This window comes from Pelecanus crispus, chromosome 7 (assembly GCF_030463565.1).
Source record: "Pelecanus crispus isolate bPelCri1 chromosome 7, bPelCri1.pri, whole genome shotgun sequence".
NCBI classification, from domain to species: Eukaryota; Metazoa; Chordata; class Aves; order Pelecaniformes; family Pelecanidae; genus Pelecanus; species Pelecanus crispus.
Genome location: NC_134649.1, coordinates 25,009,907 through 25,029,279, shown reverse-complemented (window position 1 = coordinate 25,029,279; position 19,373 = coordinate 25,009,907). Strand labels below are relative to the sequence as shown.

General features: G+C 44.3%; 1 protein-coding gene and 1 non-coding gene across 2 annotated transcripts; one reads left to right on the top strand and one right to left on the bottom strand.

Moving 5' to 3' along the window:
- Positions 1-391: 391 nt before the first annotated feature.
- Positions 392-1,343, bottom strand: LOC104028366 (olfactory receptor 2AP1-like). Its single transcript, XM_075714242.1, is given in 4 exon segments — positions 392-512; positions 514-856; positions 859-1,144; positions 1,146-1,343. Coding segments are annotated over 4 exon segments (948 nt in total).
- Positions 1,344-16,374: 15,031 nt separating this feature from the next.
- On the top strand, positions 16,375-16,448 carry TRNAI-AAU (transfer RNA isoleucine (anticodon AAU)). Its single transcript has one exon. It is a non-coding gene; the product is annotated as a tRNA-Ile (tRNA).
- Positions 16,449-19,373: the final 2,925 nt, after the last annotated feature.

The following is a 19,373-nucleotide window of genomic DNA, read 5'->3' as shown; positions in this document are numbered from 1 at the left end:
TTCTGTGCCTCATGTAGCCATACCCATGTTGACACAAGGGGCCATTCTGTGCCCCATGTGTCTGTAGCGATAAGACACATTTTTTCTTCTTGTGGCTTTTGATTTCTAAGTGACTGAACTAATATGAAAACATGACAAAGCTGTTTTGAGTTTAATCAAGATTATTTTGGGATGTTTACATTTTGGTTTTACGGGGGGGTGGGTAAGGAAGTCCAAAAAAGCAATTTTTTTCCCCAACCAACCACCCAGCTCCACTTGTGACTAGGCAAATTGCTACATCAGTGACCATGTGGAAATCATCTCCAATGCTTTACACTTTCATAGTCTGTGCCCCACCCACCCACCCCCCCCAAAAAAAAAGCCCTGCAAAGCACAGGTCTTGATATGTTGTTTATATAAATCCATAAATGCCTGGACTTCTTTCCCCAAGGCTCATCTGACTTCTATTTCTTAAGGTGTAGATAAATGGATTCACCGTGGGTGTCACCACAGTGTAGATTACAGAGAACAATGTTAAAAGCTGTGAATTTGTAAGTTTTTGGTAACATGTAGACAAGGATGAGAGTTGAATAGAAAGTAATGACCACAATGAGGTGAGTGGAGCATGTAGAAAATGCCTTTTGCCTCCCTGTAGCTGAAGTGATTCTTAGGGTTATGATGATGATTAAAATATAGGATGCTACAGTGAGAAGAAAGGGCAGCATAGTACAGGTAGCAGACATCAAAGATGTTACAACTTCTATCAGAAATGTGCCACTGCAGGAGCATTTTATCACAGAGGAGAAATCACAGAAGAAATGGTCAATCTCACTGCAATCACAGTACACCATCTGTGACATCAACAATGTGATAACAAGCTGACCATAAAACCACTTAACCAGGGCCCTGCAGCTAGTGCTATGCAAAGCTTACAATTCATTATGGTGACATAACGTAAAGGTTTGCATACTGCTAAGTATCAATCATAAGACATCACCACCAGGAGATAATACCCTACCCCAACTAGAAAAGCAAATATGAAAAACTGTGTCATGCAGCTGCTATAGGAAATACTTCTGTCACATGTCAGGAAGCTGGCCAGCAGCTTGGGCAGGATGGTAGAGCTGTAGCATGTCTCCAAGCAGGACATGCTATTTCTTCCTACTGAGGAAGAAATACATTGGGGTGTGGAGATGCTGATTAGCCACCACCGACACGAGGGTGAGAATGTTCCCCATCATTGTCACCATGTAGATCACCAGGAAGAGCAGGAATAGAGCAACCTGAAGGTCAGGTAAATCACTGGATTGCAGGAGGATGAATTCTGTAATGTAGGTTTGGTTTTGCTTTTCTGTAGCTGACATCATGCTGAATCTTGGGGAAAGCAAATACTAAAATGTAATATAAAAATTAAAAACCTGTTTTCCATGCATGGCTGTAAAGATACACTATCCAACTTAATTCTTGGATCCAAGCTCTATATCCTGATAACTTATTTAAAATTCCAACTCTTAAAACATTTAAGCAATATTTTCTATCAAAACCAAATTGTCTTATCTCAGTTTCAATCACTATTGGTACGCTTCAGGGACAAGGCAGTTTTCTTCTTTTCTAAGAAGTGTGGATGATTAAATGTCATTTTTTGGCTGAGCGTCCTGGCTTGTTTCCTTGTCCTGTAGAGGCATAACCTAATTCTTAATTTTTGTGCTCTGGATGTACGTTTATATTCTTATGCTCCTTTGCAGATCACCCAGCTACGCCAGCATGGGGAAAGGTGTTCAAAACTACCTACAGCTAAACTATGGCATTAGCTTGCAGTCACATCAGATCAGTTTCTGCAACCAGACAATCTTCACACAAGTTTTCTTATATTCCGCATCTTAGGTGACCCAGTGGATTTACAAGGTAGGGCAATTTTAGACGTGGGGAGGACTGTCTGTGCAGTTTGTTCAGTTTGTTCAATGTCTCATCACTTTAAAAATATTGGGACATTCGGATAAAGCTGTGACTTGCATAATGAAATCATGTCAGTAACTGAAGAGCCTTAGTTCAGCACATGGGCAATTTTTCCACTGATGGAAAAACACAGAAAGTCAGAAATTAATCTTATCATCAGTTCTTTATTGACTTTCTTCCCAAGTCTGCACACTCTCCTTTATCAGGCTTACCTCCATGGCAGCCAGTTACAGACTGGGGTCTCTCAGACACCTGCCCACATCACGTTGCGGAATGCAGCATGGATTCTCTCTTTTCATCATCTTTATATGAAAGCCAAGAGTTTGATCTTCCCAAGTGTTTGCTTTGTCTTTAATAAACCTCCATATGTACTGCAGACAAGATGAGCTCAGAAGTCCCTTGTGACTCAATATATGCTCCAGAGTATGAACACAAAATCTCCTTTGATAGTTTTACTAATGGAAATTTTAAATAATTTATCAATGGGGTAGAAATTTCCCAATAATATTCTTTATTAAAGTTTATAATAACTTAATACTGCACTGAAATTTACTGATAAATTTTGCTTTGTCCATCCCCCACACATATTATTTCCAATTATATTCCATTTTCCAAAGACATCTAGATACCTAATGAACGTATTGTGAGCTGAGTATACATTATGCCAAGTAAGAGGGGAATGTATCACAACCCACTTGAATGGTGTGTTAACAACATGCCTTTGATGCAGGCACTCATGTATGGCATGGGGGCATGCAGTAGCATTTCAGAGAACACTTTCTGCTGGGCCAGACCACAACTGGTGCTTTCCACAGTGGGATTTCTGATCTGAAGCATATGATGAGGAGAACTACTGTGTCAATATTGCCTGGGTTCTCTCAGAGGAGGACCTGAAGCAAAGCTCCAGAAAGAAGAGGAGAAACATGGAAATAGCTGTGCTCTGAGGATTATAAGAGTGACCAGCACCCATCACCCCAGGGTGAAAGACAGAGTAGGCCAAGTCAATTGTGCAAACAGACTGATTATTAGCATGGATGCCCTGGCAGGTACTAAACACTGAAGTGCTTTCTTTTCAGTCTACACTGGTGGGAGAGTTCAGCATGGTCTGGACTAGACCCCAGATCTTTTGAGTGCTTTTGCCACTTGGCTTCAGTGCCAACCACATGGCAAGTATCAGGCAGAGGATAAAAATGGGGCAGAAATTCAAAAAAGTTGAAGTGTCATATTTTTTCCTATAATTTTCTCTTCAATTTTTTTGTCTGACAACAAACTGAAATTATTCCAATAACTAAGTTCACATGTTCACATGCAGCATGCATCTTTTTAGCAATGGTTTTGTTTTCTGCACCTAGCGTTGGTGATCTAGGAGTGAGAAAAGACAGTGCCTAACATGAGCATCCAGTGTCATGTCAGATGCACTAGGGTCAGTGCACTTGTCTGACTGACCTGTTGTTACTGATGCTGCCTTCCTAAATTAAAGGGAAAAAAACACCTATTTGTTGTTCCTGCTGAGGGTCAATGGACACTTCTTTCCCAGCGTGAATAACTGTTAACTTCCCAAACACTGAACACAATTTTTTTATCCATGACAAACAACTTTGCAAATAATGAACTGAGTCCTCATAAGTAATTGACATCCAAACTCAAGCATCTAATTTTAGAAGTCTCCAATTCAGGTGTCTCCTGAGTAAGGAGCTTAATTAAACTGCCTAAACATAGGCATCTAGGACTATTTCAGATGCCCCAAAATACCACAACTCCAGATATCACTCCAGAAGGATCTGCCATAGGTCTTATGCCATACCATTGTTGTGAAGATGTCTGTGGTACCCTAGAGTATATGAAATGGTATTTGGCTCCTGAATCCCATTATATGTTGACCAGCTGAATAGCTTCTCCAGGCCATATTGACCAAACCTCCATAGACTATAAATGGGAGCTTAGACATCACAATCTTGTGTACAGGCCTACATGGTAGAAACTGCAATGTTAAGTGTTTGATTATGGGGCTGAGTGCAGGGTTCAGCTACTTGAATGTAGATTTTATTCTATCTAAGATTTCTGCAGACTGACGGCAGATGTGACACAACACCTACAATAGACCTGCATCCTTCTTGAGTAAATGCAGGCAAGAAAAGAAACCCAAATGAACCTAAAATGACAGTGGACATGTAGGTTTAAGTAAATTAATCCAATTTTCAATAAGCTTAATATAGCTTGAATTTCATGGAAGACAAAAAGCTCCTGTGAAGCTAAGTTAACTTGAGTTTATTCAGTGTCAAATTTGGCCAGATGAAGTCTTAACCTTCAAATTCAGGTCAGCAGAAATCTCATTTTGTGTTTATGTGTTCTTCTTTGAGTTTATCTTTGCAAAGATTTCCGCCCACATCCAACAGGTGAAGTGAGAAGCTCTTATGCAGCTCCCTGAAATGCCTTTTCTGTACAGCCTAAAAACATTCATTTTTATTACTTGTCTCTGGGGCCTACTTACTGCTAATGCTCAGTATGGCTGGCTGGCTTGTATTTCAAGTAGTCTCACAGCCCAAAAGCAAATTGAAATTTTAGTAAATCCATCAGGAAGGTGCTATCTGTATTGGCAAGATGCTCTTTGGCCTAAATGCTGGTGGGACACCTGATTAAAACAATACCCAAAAGCAATTCAGATTTGGGGTTATACAGTTACAATATGAATGCTTCTGGAGAATCATAACGCATAAAATCTTCATTTTATTTCCTCTTCCTTAATTCACAAGAGCACCAGATATAAGACTTCCATGTACCCAAATGTAGGTGCTCACCTGAGATATGCAAAATCTCTTCCTGGTGGCTTACCTTTTTTTCCCCAGCAGCAGATAACAGATTTTACACTGAACACAATGTGCACAGAACATCAATGCAGATAGGGACAGTCCCTGGCTGAGTCCCTCTCAGCACTCACGATCCTTGCATTAGTTTCCACCCCATGGCAGAACTCATTAAGACAGATGGAAGAGAACCCATGATGAACCACGCCATAGCCTAGGCACTAGGGTACCATCTGGTAGTAAGGGAACTGGGTGTAATGAATCTTTGAGCTAGATGGTAGATAGGACTCCAGTATTTTACTTACTGAGGAAGTGCTGTAATCATTTTCAGGTTTTAAAAAAGGAAAACAGACATCTCCTTAGATTACTTAGAATCTGGAGTCATCTCACCCAAATTTAGCTGCTTGAACATTTGACTATTTTAACTAGATATCTGGATATCTAGAATCAACTAGATACTCAGTGTAGCTTTCTCTGTGGAGAGACAGACACTTGAGAGTTTCCATAGCCTCTTCAGGTGACAATTTTGATATTGGAAGACTCACATTGCCCATTCTCTCTTCACTTTCCAGATGGAGTTTGTAAATAACTACTTGAGGCTGGGTACAAATTAATAGTGTGTGAATTAATTATATGAAGGCACTCTGGCACCAAGAACAGAGATCAGTCTTCTGATGTCTCTTGTCCTCCAAACTAAAGCCTCTAGATGACACTCACACAGAGAGACCATGGAAATGATGTAGCTGAGACTATCTGGTTGAACACAAGCATTTTACTTCTCTTGTGGGACTGACAGAGCAGCTACTTAGTGGGAAATTTCGACACAATCCCCCACAACATCCTTCTCTCTAAATTGGAGAGATATGGGTTTGATGGTTGGACTGTTCGATGGATAAGGAATTGGTTGGGTGGTCGCATCCAGAGGGTCGTGGTCAATGGCTCGATGTCCACATGGAGACCGGTGACAAGTAGAGTCCCTCAGGGGTCCATACTGGGACCGGTGCTATTTAACATCTTCATCAATGACATAGACAGTGGCATCGAGCACACCCTCAGCAAGTTTGCAGATGACACCAAGCTGAGTGGTGCGGTTGACACACCAGGAGGATGAGATGTCATCCAAAGGACCCTGGACAAGGTGGAGAGGTGGGCCTGTGTGAACCTCATGAGATTCAACAAGGCCAAGTGCAAGGTCCTGCACCTGGGACGGGGCAACCCCCGCTATCAATACAGGCTGGGAGATGAAGAGATTGAGAGCAGCCCTGCGGAGAAGGACTTGGGGGTACTGGTAGATGAAAAGCTGGGCATGAGCTGGCAATGTGCAATTGCATCAAAAGAAGCATAGCCAGCAGTTCGAGGGAGATGATTCTGCCTCTCTACTCCGCACTCCTGAGACCTCACCTGGAGTACTGCGTCCAGCTCTGGGGCCCTCAGCAAAAGAAGGACATGGACCTGTTGGAGCGGGTCCAGAAGAGGGCCACAAAAATGACCCAAGGGCTGGAGCACCTCTCCTACGAGGACAGGCTGAGAGAGTTGGGGTTGTTCAGCCTGGAGAAGAGAAGGCTGCAAGGAGACCTTATTGCAACCTTCCAGTACTTAAAGGGAGCCTACAGGAAGGATGGGGAGAATCTTTTTAGCAAGGCCTGTTGTGACAGAACAAGGAATAATGGATTTAAACTAAAGAAGAATAGATTTAGACTGAATATAAGGAAGAAATCTTTTACAGTGAGGGTGGTGAAGCACTGGAACAGGTTTCCCAGAGAGGTAGTGGAGGCCCCATCCCTGGCAACATTCAAGGCCAGGTTGGATGGGGCTCTGAGCAACCTGCTCTAGTTAAAGCTGTCCCTGCTCACTGCAGGGGGGTTTGGCTAGATGACCTCTAAAGGTCTGTCCTGGTTTCGGCTGGGACAGAGTTAATTTTCTTCCTAGCAGCAGGCATAATGCTGTGTTTTGGATTTAGTAGGAGAAGAATGTTGATAGCACGCTGATGTTTTTAGTTGTTGCTAAGTACTGCTTATGCCAGTCAAGGACCTTTTCAGCTTCCCATGCTCTGCCAGGCGCACAAGAAACTGGGAGGGGGCACAGCCAGAAGAGTTGATCCAAACTGACCAAAGGGCTATTCCATACCATATGACATCATGCTCAGTATATAAACTGGGGGGGGGTGGCCAGGGAGCAGCGATCGCTGCTCAGGAGCTGTCTTGAATATCGGTTGGCGGGTGGTGAGCAATTGCATTGTGCATCACTTGCTTCGTATACCATTATTATCATTATTATCATTATTATACTGTTACTATTATCATTACTATTTTACTTTATTTCAATTATTAAACTGTTCTTATCTCAACCCAGGGGTGTTTCTCACTCTTACTCCTCCAATTCTCTCCCCCATCCCATCGTGGTAGGGGGAGTGAGCGAGCGGCTGCGTGGTGCTTAGTTGCTGGCTGGGGCTAAACCATGACAAGGTCCCTTCCAGCCCAAAGCATTCTATGATTCTATGAAACTAAGGGTATCCCATGTGAAAGTCAAACAGCTAGATTTTGTATTTCTGAGACAGATTTATTCCATCTCATGTTAACAATCAAAATAGATGACACTCAGTCTCTGCAGTTCAGCTAGGACCAGCTCTGCACAGGCCAAAGTCACTGTGATAGAAATTGGTATTTCAGATTGCTTTGGCTACACTCCCATCTAGAGGCGTTCACATAATACAACTTCCTCTTCTACTTTTTTGGAACTTCACTTTTTTCATGTGGTTTTTTAATTTCCACATGTCCTTATGATATTTTTCTTTTTGAGGCTCACCAAGCTGATGTAAAGTTGTGCTTTGCCAAGAGATCTTTATTCATCCAGCTGTTTCTCTCTCTGGCCTTGGAGACTAAGCAGTCTGAACACTAACAAATTACAGTCTACCTGGCCTTCTTAAATGCAAGCTAGGAAGCTGAGATTAAAAACAAGGACCTGGTACAATGATCTCACTTATTTGTGATACCACAGCTAGGAATACAGTCACCCTGCAGAAAAAGAAGATTGAGCGGCATCTCCAGAGGATGACTGAAATAGCTGGCACTTGGGTAGCTGCCTGTCATTGAATCCAGATCCTCGCCAGTTTTAGACTTCAACACATCTGTAGAACCCAGTGCTGACTTAATAGCAATGATGATCATCATAGTAATCTTACACTCAGTTATCATCCTACCTATCAATATAATTCCATCCATGCCCAAAATAATCAAAATGTAGGCTAAGAAAGCTAATTCCAATCAGAGTGTGCAGGAAAAGAATGGTTATTTATGTGCATATAAGGTTGATGACAACAACTTCTGCAAGGCTTTTGTTTGCTTGATTATCCCCTGAGGTGTTTCACTAGTCTCAGCTCTGAAAAGGTTTTTAAGGAGTGAGGTGAAGGGAGGAACACTCCCTACCTGACAGAATGGAAAAGAAGAGTTGGTATGCTCCATTGGCTAAAGGAAAAAAAGGAAAAGATGGAAATTATTTTCAGGGAAGGGTCTTTGCCAAACAAGGAGCTCTAATACTTTTTTAATGCAAAAATCAAGCTTTTAAAGAAAATAAAGATGGATACAAAACCTTGAGAGGTGAAAGATTTTTTTTAATTGGATATCAATGTTCCCATGGTTTCAGGTGAGAAACAGCGTTGGTCTGAAAGGTTTGTTGATTGACACAGAAACGGGACACACTTCCAATATTTTCAGTTGTCAGATGTTGGCAAATTGGCTAAAAATTGGGGTTTTGAATGAACAAGACTTTAAAGGAAAATTTAAAATTAGACTTTGGAAAGAAATGTGTAAGTCTTGCAAAGTTACACCATAACAAGTGGTCCAGGTGTAAGTTATTGGATGGGTGTCCATATGGCCTTCACTGCTATAGTGTCTGGTCACCTCCCTATAGTGCCTAACTGTGGTGAGCAACACCAAAAAGGAGGTGCAGTCTGCATGGCAGAAGCTGACTTCTGAGCTAATATTTAAACTCCTGCTATTGTCAATGGAAAGAAATAGAAAATTTCCTTAGATGATTTAGCTCATACAAAGTAGATTTATAAAACATATTTGGGTAGATTATAGTCCAAAGAGCTTACTTCTCTCTATAGACTATAAGAGGAGTCCAAGGTGAGTGCCTTAGATGTAGATGTTCCAAGTTAGGTGGCATTAATCCCACTGAAGATGGTTCAAATAGGTGCTGCTAAATTGGAGTGCAAGATCTGGGAAGACAGTGGACTGGAGAAAAAAAAAACCAAATGCCAAGACTGTATTTGTAATGGAGGATGTGTTTAGGGAACCCTGGGGCTGAAGACTGTCATTCCCAGTCTGTGAAGGGTCATGGATGGAATTTGTGTTTCCAGGTGCGTGGGCTTGAAAAATGCACCCCATTAATGCATTCCCAATACCTCTCACAACTCCATGCACACCTTAACAAAAATAGAGGTGACAAGAAGAGTCTATACAGAAGGAAAAAGAAGTAGATTTTCTGTTCAGTTCCTTTGCCGAAATAACCTTTGCTGGTATAGCCTTAACCAGAATTGTGTCTAGTTTTGGCCGCTGAATTTTTTTTTTAGTATTTTTGTACTAAACAAATCCAGAAAAGATCAGCCAAAGCCTCAGCAGTTTTGGAAAATGGGATTTCTAAGGAAATCTAGAGAATGAGATGATTCAGTACATGTGAGAGGAAAATAAAAAAGAGCACTATGACAAGCAGTAGGATTTATCTAAACTGTATTTTTCTGATTAAGGGGCTGGCAACTAAACTCCCTCTAAGTTCTCAGTGACAAGAAATAGGTACTTTCACAAGATGATTCACCCTGTGTGTTTTAGGGTGGATGAAACTCCTTAAATCTGGAATCCTTCATTCTACCCATTGACAAGACTGAAGGGTGAGATAACTGGAAAGTGCTTTTGTCTGTGTGTTTGGGGGAGGGGTTGGCAGAGTGAACCTATGCTGAGGACAGTATAGATGTTCTTCATACTTAGAATCATAGAATCATAGAATCACTTAGGTTGGAAAAGACCTTTAAGATCATCCAGGCCAACCATTAACCTAACATTACCAAGTCCACCACTAAATCAATTAAGGGTAGAGTAGCAATTTCATGTTTCCTGGCTTGGTGGCTGGATTATTTTTAATGAAAGTAAAAACTAGGAATCATTAAGATTGGAAAGGACCTCCTAAGATCATCAGTCCAACCATCAACCCAATACCAGCATGCCCACTAAACCATGTCACAAAGTACCATGTCTACCCGTTTTTTGAACACTTCCAGGGACGATGACTCCATCACCTCTCTGGGCAGCCAGTTCCAATGCTTGACTACCCTTTCCATGAAGAAATTTTTCCTAATATCCAATCTAAACCTCCCCTGGCACAGCTTGAGCCCATTTCCTCTCGTCCTATCTCTAGCTACTTGGCAGAAGAGACCAACACCCACCTCACTACAACCTCCTTTCAGGTAGTTGTAGAGAATGATAAGGTCTCCCCTCAGCCTCCTCTTCTCTAGGCTAAACGGTCCCAGTTCCCTCAGCCAGTTCTCCTTCACCAGCTTCGTTGCCCTTCTCTGAACTTGCTCCAGCACCTCAATGTCTCTCTTGTAGTGACGGGCCCAAAACTGGACACAGTATTCCAGGAGTGGCCTCACCAGTGCCGAGTACAGGGGAACAATCACCTCCCTGCTCCTGCTGGCCGCACTATTCCTGATACAAGCCAGGATTCTGTTGGCCGCCTTGGCCACCTGGGCACACTGTTGGCTCATGTTCAGGCGGCTGTCTACCAACACCCCCAGGTCCTTTTCGGCCAGGCAGCTTTCCAGCCACTCTTCCTCAAGCCTGTAGCGTTGCATGGGGTTGTTGTGACCCAAGTGCAGGACTTTAATTAAGTTCATTTAGTCCATGACTTTGGGTTCCATCTGTCATCACAGTCTTTCAGAGCAGGAGAGGTGGTGTGCAGTGTTGGCTTGTTGTGTGCTGAAGCCAGTTCTCATTCCAATACTACTGCACTTTGCTCATTTTCATCAAAGTTCATCTTCATTTAACTGGGCGATTCTTACTGTAATAGCACTGATGTGGCATATAGCAACCATAAAAGAGATGACATACAGTATTATAAAGCAATTAACATCATAAAATTCAGTTCATTGGCTATTTTCACCCCAAATCAAATCCCCTTGAGGTACACATTGGACACATGAGGACATCCTTTCGCATCACCCACCAAGTGCACCCAGGTCCTTGAGCAAAAGCAATCCCACGAATGGGTTTGCCTTTGCCCAAGAGGGGAGCAACCCAGACTGTCTTCCCCAGTATATTTTTTATGTGCACTACAGGGACTTTATCTCCTTCTACAGTATATAAACGTTTTGATCGGGCAGGGCCAGCTCAATTGGTAGATCCCCTGGTATTGACTAACCAGGTGGCCTTTGCTAAATGTGTATCCCAGTGTTTGAATGTCCCACCACCCATTGCTCTCAGGGTAGTCTTTAACAGTCCATTGTATCGTTCAATTTTCCCGGAGGCTGGTGCATGATAAGGGATGTGATATACCCACTCAATGCCGTGCTCTTTGGCCCAGGTGTCTATGAGGTTCTTTCGGAAATGAGTCCTGTTGTCTGACTCGATTCTTTCTGGGGTGCCATGTCGCCATAGGACTTGCTTTTCAAGGTCCAGGATGGTGTTCCGGGCAGTGGCATGGGGCACGGGATATGTTTCTAGCCATCCGGTGGTTGCTTCTACCATGGTGAGCACATAGCGCTTGCCTTGGCAGGTTTGTGGGAGTGTGATATAATCAATCTGCCAGGCCTCCCCATATTTATATTTTAGCCGTCATTCACCATACCAGAGGGGCTTGAACCTCTTGGCTTGCTTGATTGCAGCGCATATTTCATATTTGTGAATAACCTGTGCAATACTCTCCATATTTAAGTCCACCCCTCGATCACGAGCCCATCTACATGTTGCATCTCTTCCTTGATGGCCTGAGGCATCATGGGCCCACCGAGCTATAAATAATTCACCCTTGTGTTGCCAGTCCAGATCCAGCTGAGCCACTTCAATCTTAGCAGCCTGATCCAACTGCTGGTTGTTTTGATGTTCTTCAGTGGCCCAGCTCTTGGGTACGTGAGCATCTATGTGATGAACTTTTACAACCAGGTTCTCTACCCGAGCAGCAATATCTTGCCACAATGCGGCAGCCCAGATGGGTTTGCCCCCGCGCTGCCAGTTGCTCCGCTTCCATTGCTGCAACCACCTCCACAGGGCATTTGCCAGCATCCATGAATCAGTATAAAGTACTGTCCATTTTTCTCATTCAGCAATATCTAAAGCCAGCTGGATGGCTTTCACATTTTTATACCATTCTCACTCCCTTGGTCAATCCTCTCATCTACAGTCTGAGAAACAAAGAAGTAAAGGAAGCTCTGTGAAAACAGACAAGAGAATTTCTGGCTTTCAGAGGTCTGCTTTCTGTTAAAAAAAAGGGGGTAATAATTGTTAATGAGTTACGGGTTCAGACACAATTACATGGCATGTGAATATAGTTAATTTAAATAAAGCTTGGAAATATATATCTGTACATCTTAAAAATAAATAAGCAGAAACAAAACAGGTAAATAATCTTGATATCTTGGGGGGTGGTATGAAGAAAGAACATGAACATGTAGTGAACACTGTAAAGTAAGCAAAATAAATCCATGAATGTCATTGTATATGTATTATTGCACATGATATCTTCTTGCCTGCCTGCTTGCTTTCTTTTTCCTCACTACAGCCACAATTCAGTTCAGAGTAAGTTGAAACTCAGTTATAGCAGATATAGACTATTTCTTTCTTAATGTTATGTTCTGGATTACTCTTAGTTTTTACACCTATGGTGTAGATGTCTATGTCCAAGATAGTTATCTGGACTCCCTTGATTGCAAATGAAGAGAGTGAAAAACATTGCTTGAATGTGGTTTATCTGATCTATTTTGGGTGTCTGGTTTTGGTTAATATAAACCATGTTCTCAAAGGGCTCAGTTCAATATACTAAAGAACTGCTAGCTCATACAGAAGAACATACAATGTAGACATCCAGTCTAAAATTAAATTCTATCCATATTTTGACTGACAGTTAAAACCTTAAACGGAAAGCAAAACTCCCACAACAACATTGCAACAACTTCCAAAGAGGAATGTCCACTCTGTTGACATTTGGTGGAGTGGAGAGGAGATAAATGGAAAGGATCATCTTTATCAACCTGAAATTAGTTCATTTTGCATGAGTAGTTTTATTCTCCTTGATAACAATTAGTAAATAGGAACAGTTGTTTAGAAATCTGTAGGTTATGGAATTGTGATTGCTATGTGTGTTTTTATATTTAACATGGTAAAAAAATAAAGAAATAGTGGTTAGCAAAGCTTCATATTTGACTAAAGTGTCTAGCAGTGCAATAAGCAGTGGACAAGTGACAGCATAGGAACAGGGGTTGCCTTCACAGTAAGGAAATAGAGCTTTTGCAAGTGTTTAGCCGAGCATGAAATGGCTAATGGGACATCCCTGGGGTCTGGAGGAATGAATGACTGGAGAGAGGATTAGCAAAAATAGTAAGGAATAGGTACTGCTTGCCATACAAAGCTGTATGAGACAGGAAAAGATTTCTCATGCCTTGGCTACGTTTGGGCAATTAATTAAAGCTCCGAACTCAAGAATACATATCTATCTGTCCCATAGCATATATCTACCATAGGCCAAATTAACCAGGCACAGAAAAGTCTATATTGCTTTATTTACTATAATGGATATCCGTTAACACTTAGATGTCTGCAATACAAACTCTGCACGTGTGTTAGTCACCTAGTTTCCCAACATACTCACTAAATGGAAAAAAGCATTTCTACATTGTGACTTACATGCACATTTTGGACTTTTGAGGCTATGACGAATTATGCCTTAAAAGTGTCTGTTCCTCTCCTTTGATTATAGGGCAAGTGACTCTATGACAAGCTCAGATGTAGAAATGTAGGACTCAAACCACTTGACAAACTTAGGCCTTCAGTGCCATTTGAGACACCCAGGAGCATCTTAACTGGTCTCCAGCAATGCTCCAGAAGGACAGGTCTCCTGTGGATCTCTATCATATTTGCCAGTCTTAAGAAAATATCTTAGATACTCTAGAGCATTTTAAAAGTCACTAGATAATGTCACAAACAATTAAACCACTGGATTACAGATGTCTGCAGTTAGGTATGGTGAATCTCTCTTTGACTTGCTACTAGCTTTCCTTTCCTTTCCTTTCCTTCCTCGCACAAAATACTTTGTTCACTGTGGGTCTAGGACACTTTTCAAAAATTAGTTTTGGAATCCTCACTCTGAATTTCTAATTTTCTGAAGAGCTGTAGTTCAAGTAGGATCCATTTCACCTGAATTTATCCATTCAACTATAGACTTTTTAGTGAAATTACATGCTGCTACTACCTGCCTGATAATAAAAAGAGACAGCTGTCTTCAGAAGGTGATATATCCTCAGACGGATGTCTAAAACAAGTGGTCTGATTTGGTTTGGGATTTCTTTCTCTCCATCAAGACAGACTTGATTAATAATTCAAACCAGGCATCTAGCAAAGGGTGTTTTCCTCCTCCCATTACCTTCAAATGGAGAATCACATGTTGCTACTTAAACTTGATTTTAAATTTAAATTTTAACCTAATTATTGTTAACTTGATTGCTTCTACTCATGTAAGATTAAAAAAAAAAAAAGAAGAGGTTAACTTTCATTAATTTAAATTGTTCACAGTCTGCTACAATACCAAGGGAGATGTTTTGTCTTCCAAGTATACTTGCTAATGAATCCAGAGTGGGGTTCCTATCTCAGGAAGCAATGTAAGATAGCATGTAGTTCAGAACAGCTGAACCTCACTCTTTCTTGGGGATCCTACAGGAAACTATTCACAGTCCTGAAGTGTTGCCCAAAAGGCAGAAAAAGGTGTCCCAGTACCTGAAATAATCATAGAATCATAGAATCATAGAATGCTTTGGGTTGGAAGGGACCTTTAGAGCTCATCTAGCCAAACCCCCCCTGCAGTGAGCAGGGACAGCTTTAACCAGATCAGGTTGCTCAGAGCCCCAGTGCAGTACACACCTCAGTACTCCCATGGGGCAAGGTACTCTCACCACGCAGGCAGCAAGTACCCCATGAGCTAGACTGGTTAGTACCTCTATCAAGCTCCTGCTGGGTGCTTGGCTGACACCCTTAGGAGATCAAGGCAAAGCATTTGTGAGACAGTATGTTGCTGTTGCTTGTCCCAGCGCCCTAGCAGGTTCTGCACACCCAGGTGGCTTATGCAGGCAGGACCAGGGGACAGAGCTGTGATTTGTGACAGGCCTGACTTTGGCACCAGCACAAGGTCTGGCTGTTACTCCACTGACTGGATGCTAGCAGTCAATTCCATCAATAAAATCCAACAAGATGCCTGAAGCAGAGATGTGTTACAAGACAGGAACATCTTGATAGGGTTGGCAACTCTTGGGGACTACCATCTCAAGACACAAGAAGAGGAAAAAGATTAGCCAAAAGATCTGTGTACCACCAATGTGCCATAACACCAACCCCCAGGAGGTCCACCCCACTTCCTTGCACCCATTGGAAATGGGCTGTGGGAGGGAAGAGGGAGGAAGACAGGCAGTCATTGCCAGAAACCCACCACAAGGCCAAACAGGCTCTGTGCCGGTAAGCACGTGGGTGACAGCCTCAGCCTCTCCTCCAAAATGAGGAGCCAAATGGCAGCGCTGACAGGATGTCCTCCTTTTGCGCCTGAGTCTTGTTCCCATGGAGCTGGTGTGAATACACTGATGCAGTTTGAGGTGGATACAAAGTGTGTGATGTGGTGAGTAGCCCAGGTCCCAGGCTCTATGCTCTCTTTTGTTTTTTTTTCCAAAAATATTTAAATCTCCCAACTTCCATCAGTTTGCAAACCAGGCCCCCAAATTTGTGAGAAACTTGTGCAAAAATACACTTACCTTCACTCTTTTGCATTACCAACAAGATATTTGCCTGTTTTCCCAAAATCTTGTGCATAGGCAGTTGTGTCCAACAGGTGAGTGTCAACTCCTACCAGGCTGGCTGAAAAAGGCCATATTCCAGATGGGCTTTTTCTCTGTTCAGCTTTCAGCAACATGATGGGGGACTTTGTCTCCAGTTCCTGGGAGAAGGTCAAAGATCTTACAGCAGATGGGACAGCCATGCACCACAGTGTGTTCATTCATAGTCACCCAGTTTGGGGGCACAGCAGGGCTGTTAATGTCGCCTCCCACGCAATGTGCGTGCTGCTGGGATGAGGGTACCACCGCTGCTCTCCCCCCCGTTGCAGCATCCCCCAGAGCTGGGTTGCGGGCAGAACCCCAGGAACGTCCCCCAGAGCTGGGGAAGACAGATGAGGATGTGTACACGGACATTATGTACAGGAGTAGCAGAGTGGCACAGCAGAAGTGTGCTGGGCCTGTAATTCAGAGGTCCACGAATCGAAACAATCCGCTGCTAAGGGATTCATTTATTACCCTGTCCCACCCCACACCTTTTTCGCGAGGCAGGGAAGGCAGCTGCCCCACCACTCCTGCGCAGAGCCGGCAGGAAAGTCGGGCACAACAGTCTAGAGTGGCCGGTTAGCTCAGTTGGTTAGAGCGTGGTGCTAATAACGCCAAGGTCGCGGGTTCGATCCCCGTACGGGCCACAGGTAGTGTTCGGTTGTTTTTTTTTTTTTTTTTTTTGCGCCTTTTCGGCCCTCCATTTTGTCTCGCCCAGCCCCGAGTAATGATCGTGCAGGGACCCGCAGGGCACCCGCCGGGGCTGCGCAGAGAGGCAGGGCCAAAAAGAATCCAACACGAGAAGAAAACATTCTGTTTTAGCAGAGGATGGTTTCAATCCATCAAGGTCTGGGTTATGGGCCCAGCACTCTTCCACTGCACCACTCTGCTTTTCTGTGTTTAATGTCCCACGCTGCATATTTAGAGACACTATATGGACCCTCCCTGCCTGTGTCCAGAAGTATTTTTATAGCAGGCCTGTCTGCATCCCTTAGCTCTGACAGATGGTCCCTCGGGAGAGCTTCGCCTTCTAGTCTTCCCCCACGCTTTCCCTACTCCTTCTTTTGCAGGTCTTCATTCATATTCGAGGACAAACCTCACTGCATGCTACAGCCAATGGCACCTGTTTAGACAGAGAAGAATTGTCAAAAAACAGCTTTGCACAGAAAGCCAGCGAGCAGTCAGTGTGCAACACGTGCACCTGATTAAACACCCTAATACTGTTACAAATGAGATCAAGCAAAATACACAAAATACATCACCATCACCATCATCACAGCTTCCTGCGCTGAGAGACCAAGGTTGCTGCTCATCTGGGAGCTCAGTGCTGCTCACACCAGCTGGCCTCTGGGGAGAGGTTTCCCTTCTTCCCCTTCATCTCTCTCTCTCCCTTTTTTTATTTTTGTCTATAATAAACGTTTATCGTTAGAGCTGATGTATGCCACCAGCTACAGACACTGCTAGTAGTCCTCTGTGCCTGCGAGCCTGTACCAGCACCCTTTGTGTAACACCTGTGGGATGCTCTGTTAGGTGCTGCCAAACCCAGCAGCCCAACACGGCCAAGGCTGCCATGGCTCCATGTCCCCAGCTTCAGCCAGCAGCAAGGCTGAGCATGTATCCCCAGGAGGCACACACACCCCAAACTGGCAGATTGGTAGTTGGATGATACACAGCCCCTTTCATAATCTTATGCCTCTATTTTCCCACATTTGTGGCTCCACAAACCACCTCCTTTTCCCCACCTTTGGTTCCTCCCCCTGAACATCCCATAATAAGTCTCGTACAATCCCAAAATGCTCTTCCCCTGCATCCCATAAGGTGTCCCTCACCCCTAGGCAGTCGTCCCCTCAGTCCAAGAGGTAATCTGGAGACCTGCCCCCGTTGACTATTGGGATGTATGCCACCTCCTGGCCCATGGATAGTCCTGGAAGCAGCTGGGTCAGGGGATCCCTGGCACTGTGGAGGTTCCCAGGATTCCTCCACCTCTCATTGTTCCTCTGCTCCTCTTCATTCATGGAGATGGGCCTTTAATCACATAACCTAATATTGTCTGCCTGCACCCCAGCCCTGGGGGATGCTCCTGGGGGGAAGCCTGTCTGCATCCACCAACCCCAAGGGATGCGCCTATGGAGGATGTCCTGCAAGAACCACCCCCCAGAGATCCTTCCAACAGAAGGAGTGTGCCTTCCCCAACACACCACTTCTTTCTGCAAGACAGGTCTGATCCCTCCCTCTCCCCCCACTGCAGCAGTTTTGGGAGGGAACCAGGCAGGAAAGACTAGTGTTAGCCCCTGCCCCTACCAGCTCTGGCCTCTCTTGCTCCTCTCCATGCCAGCCATGCCAGCCCTGGCTGACCCTGACACCTCCCATCCCATCCCAGATCCTGTCCTGTCTCTTCCAGAGTGCCCCTTGCACCAGCCTCAGGGGACCCACAGCCCCCAGCACTACCAGGGCTGGCACCACCTCGGCCCTTGGTACCCCAGGACCCTGAGGCTGAGGTGCTGTGGTGGACTGCCCCTGCCCCAAGGTGCTGCACCCCAGCCGGGCCCCAGCTGCTGTGCCTCGCTGCAACTCCACAGGAGCATCTTCAGCTCTGCAGGGCCTGCAGAAAATGAGGATGAGGTTGTGAGAGGGGTCAGACATGGGCTTGGGGCTCAGACATGGGGTTGTGTCTCTAAGAGGGGGTGTCAGGCATGCAGTTGGAGCTCATGCATGTGATGCAGCTCTGGGTTGTTGGGATGGACCGCTTTTGATCATGGAGGTGATCCTTGAATATCAACCTCCTTTCTTGGGCCCCTCTTCCCTTCAGGACCTTATCCCATGGGACTGTATCAAGCAGATCCCTAAAGAGGCCAAAGTCTGCTCTCCTGAAGTCCAGCGTTGTGATCTTGATTTTTGCCCAACTACCTCCCCTCAGGACTCTGAACTCCACCATCTCATGGTCACTGCAGCCAAGGCTGCGTTTGACCTTCATATCCCTAACAAGTTCTTCCCTGATGGTGAGTATAAGGTCCAGCAGAGCACCTCTCCTCATTGGCTCTTCTATCACTTGGGTCAGGAAGTTGTCATTGATGCTTTCCAGGAACCTCCTGGATTGCTTATGCCCTGTTATGTTTCCTACCAGCATATATCAAGGTTGTTGAAGTCCCCCCATGAGAACCAGGGTCTGTGAATGTGAGACTGCTTCCAGCTGCCTGTAAGCAGCCTCATTCACTTGTTCTTCCTGGTCAGGTAGCCTATAGTGGACACCCACTACAATGTCACCCATACTGGCCAGCTCTTTAATCCCAACCCATAAGCTCTCAGTTGGCTCCACACCCATCCCCAGGCAGAGTTCCAGGTATTCCAGCTGCTGCCTCACATAAAGGACAAACTCCCCTTCCTCATCTTCCTGGCCTCTCCTTCCTAAAGAGCCTGTGTCCCTCCACTGCAACACTCCAGTCATGTAAGCTGTCCCACCACATCTCCATGATCCCAGCAAGACCACAGTCATGTGACTGCACACAGCTCTCCAGTTCCTCATCTTTATTCCGCATGCTGCATGCATTAGCATACAGGCATGTCAGAGAGGC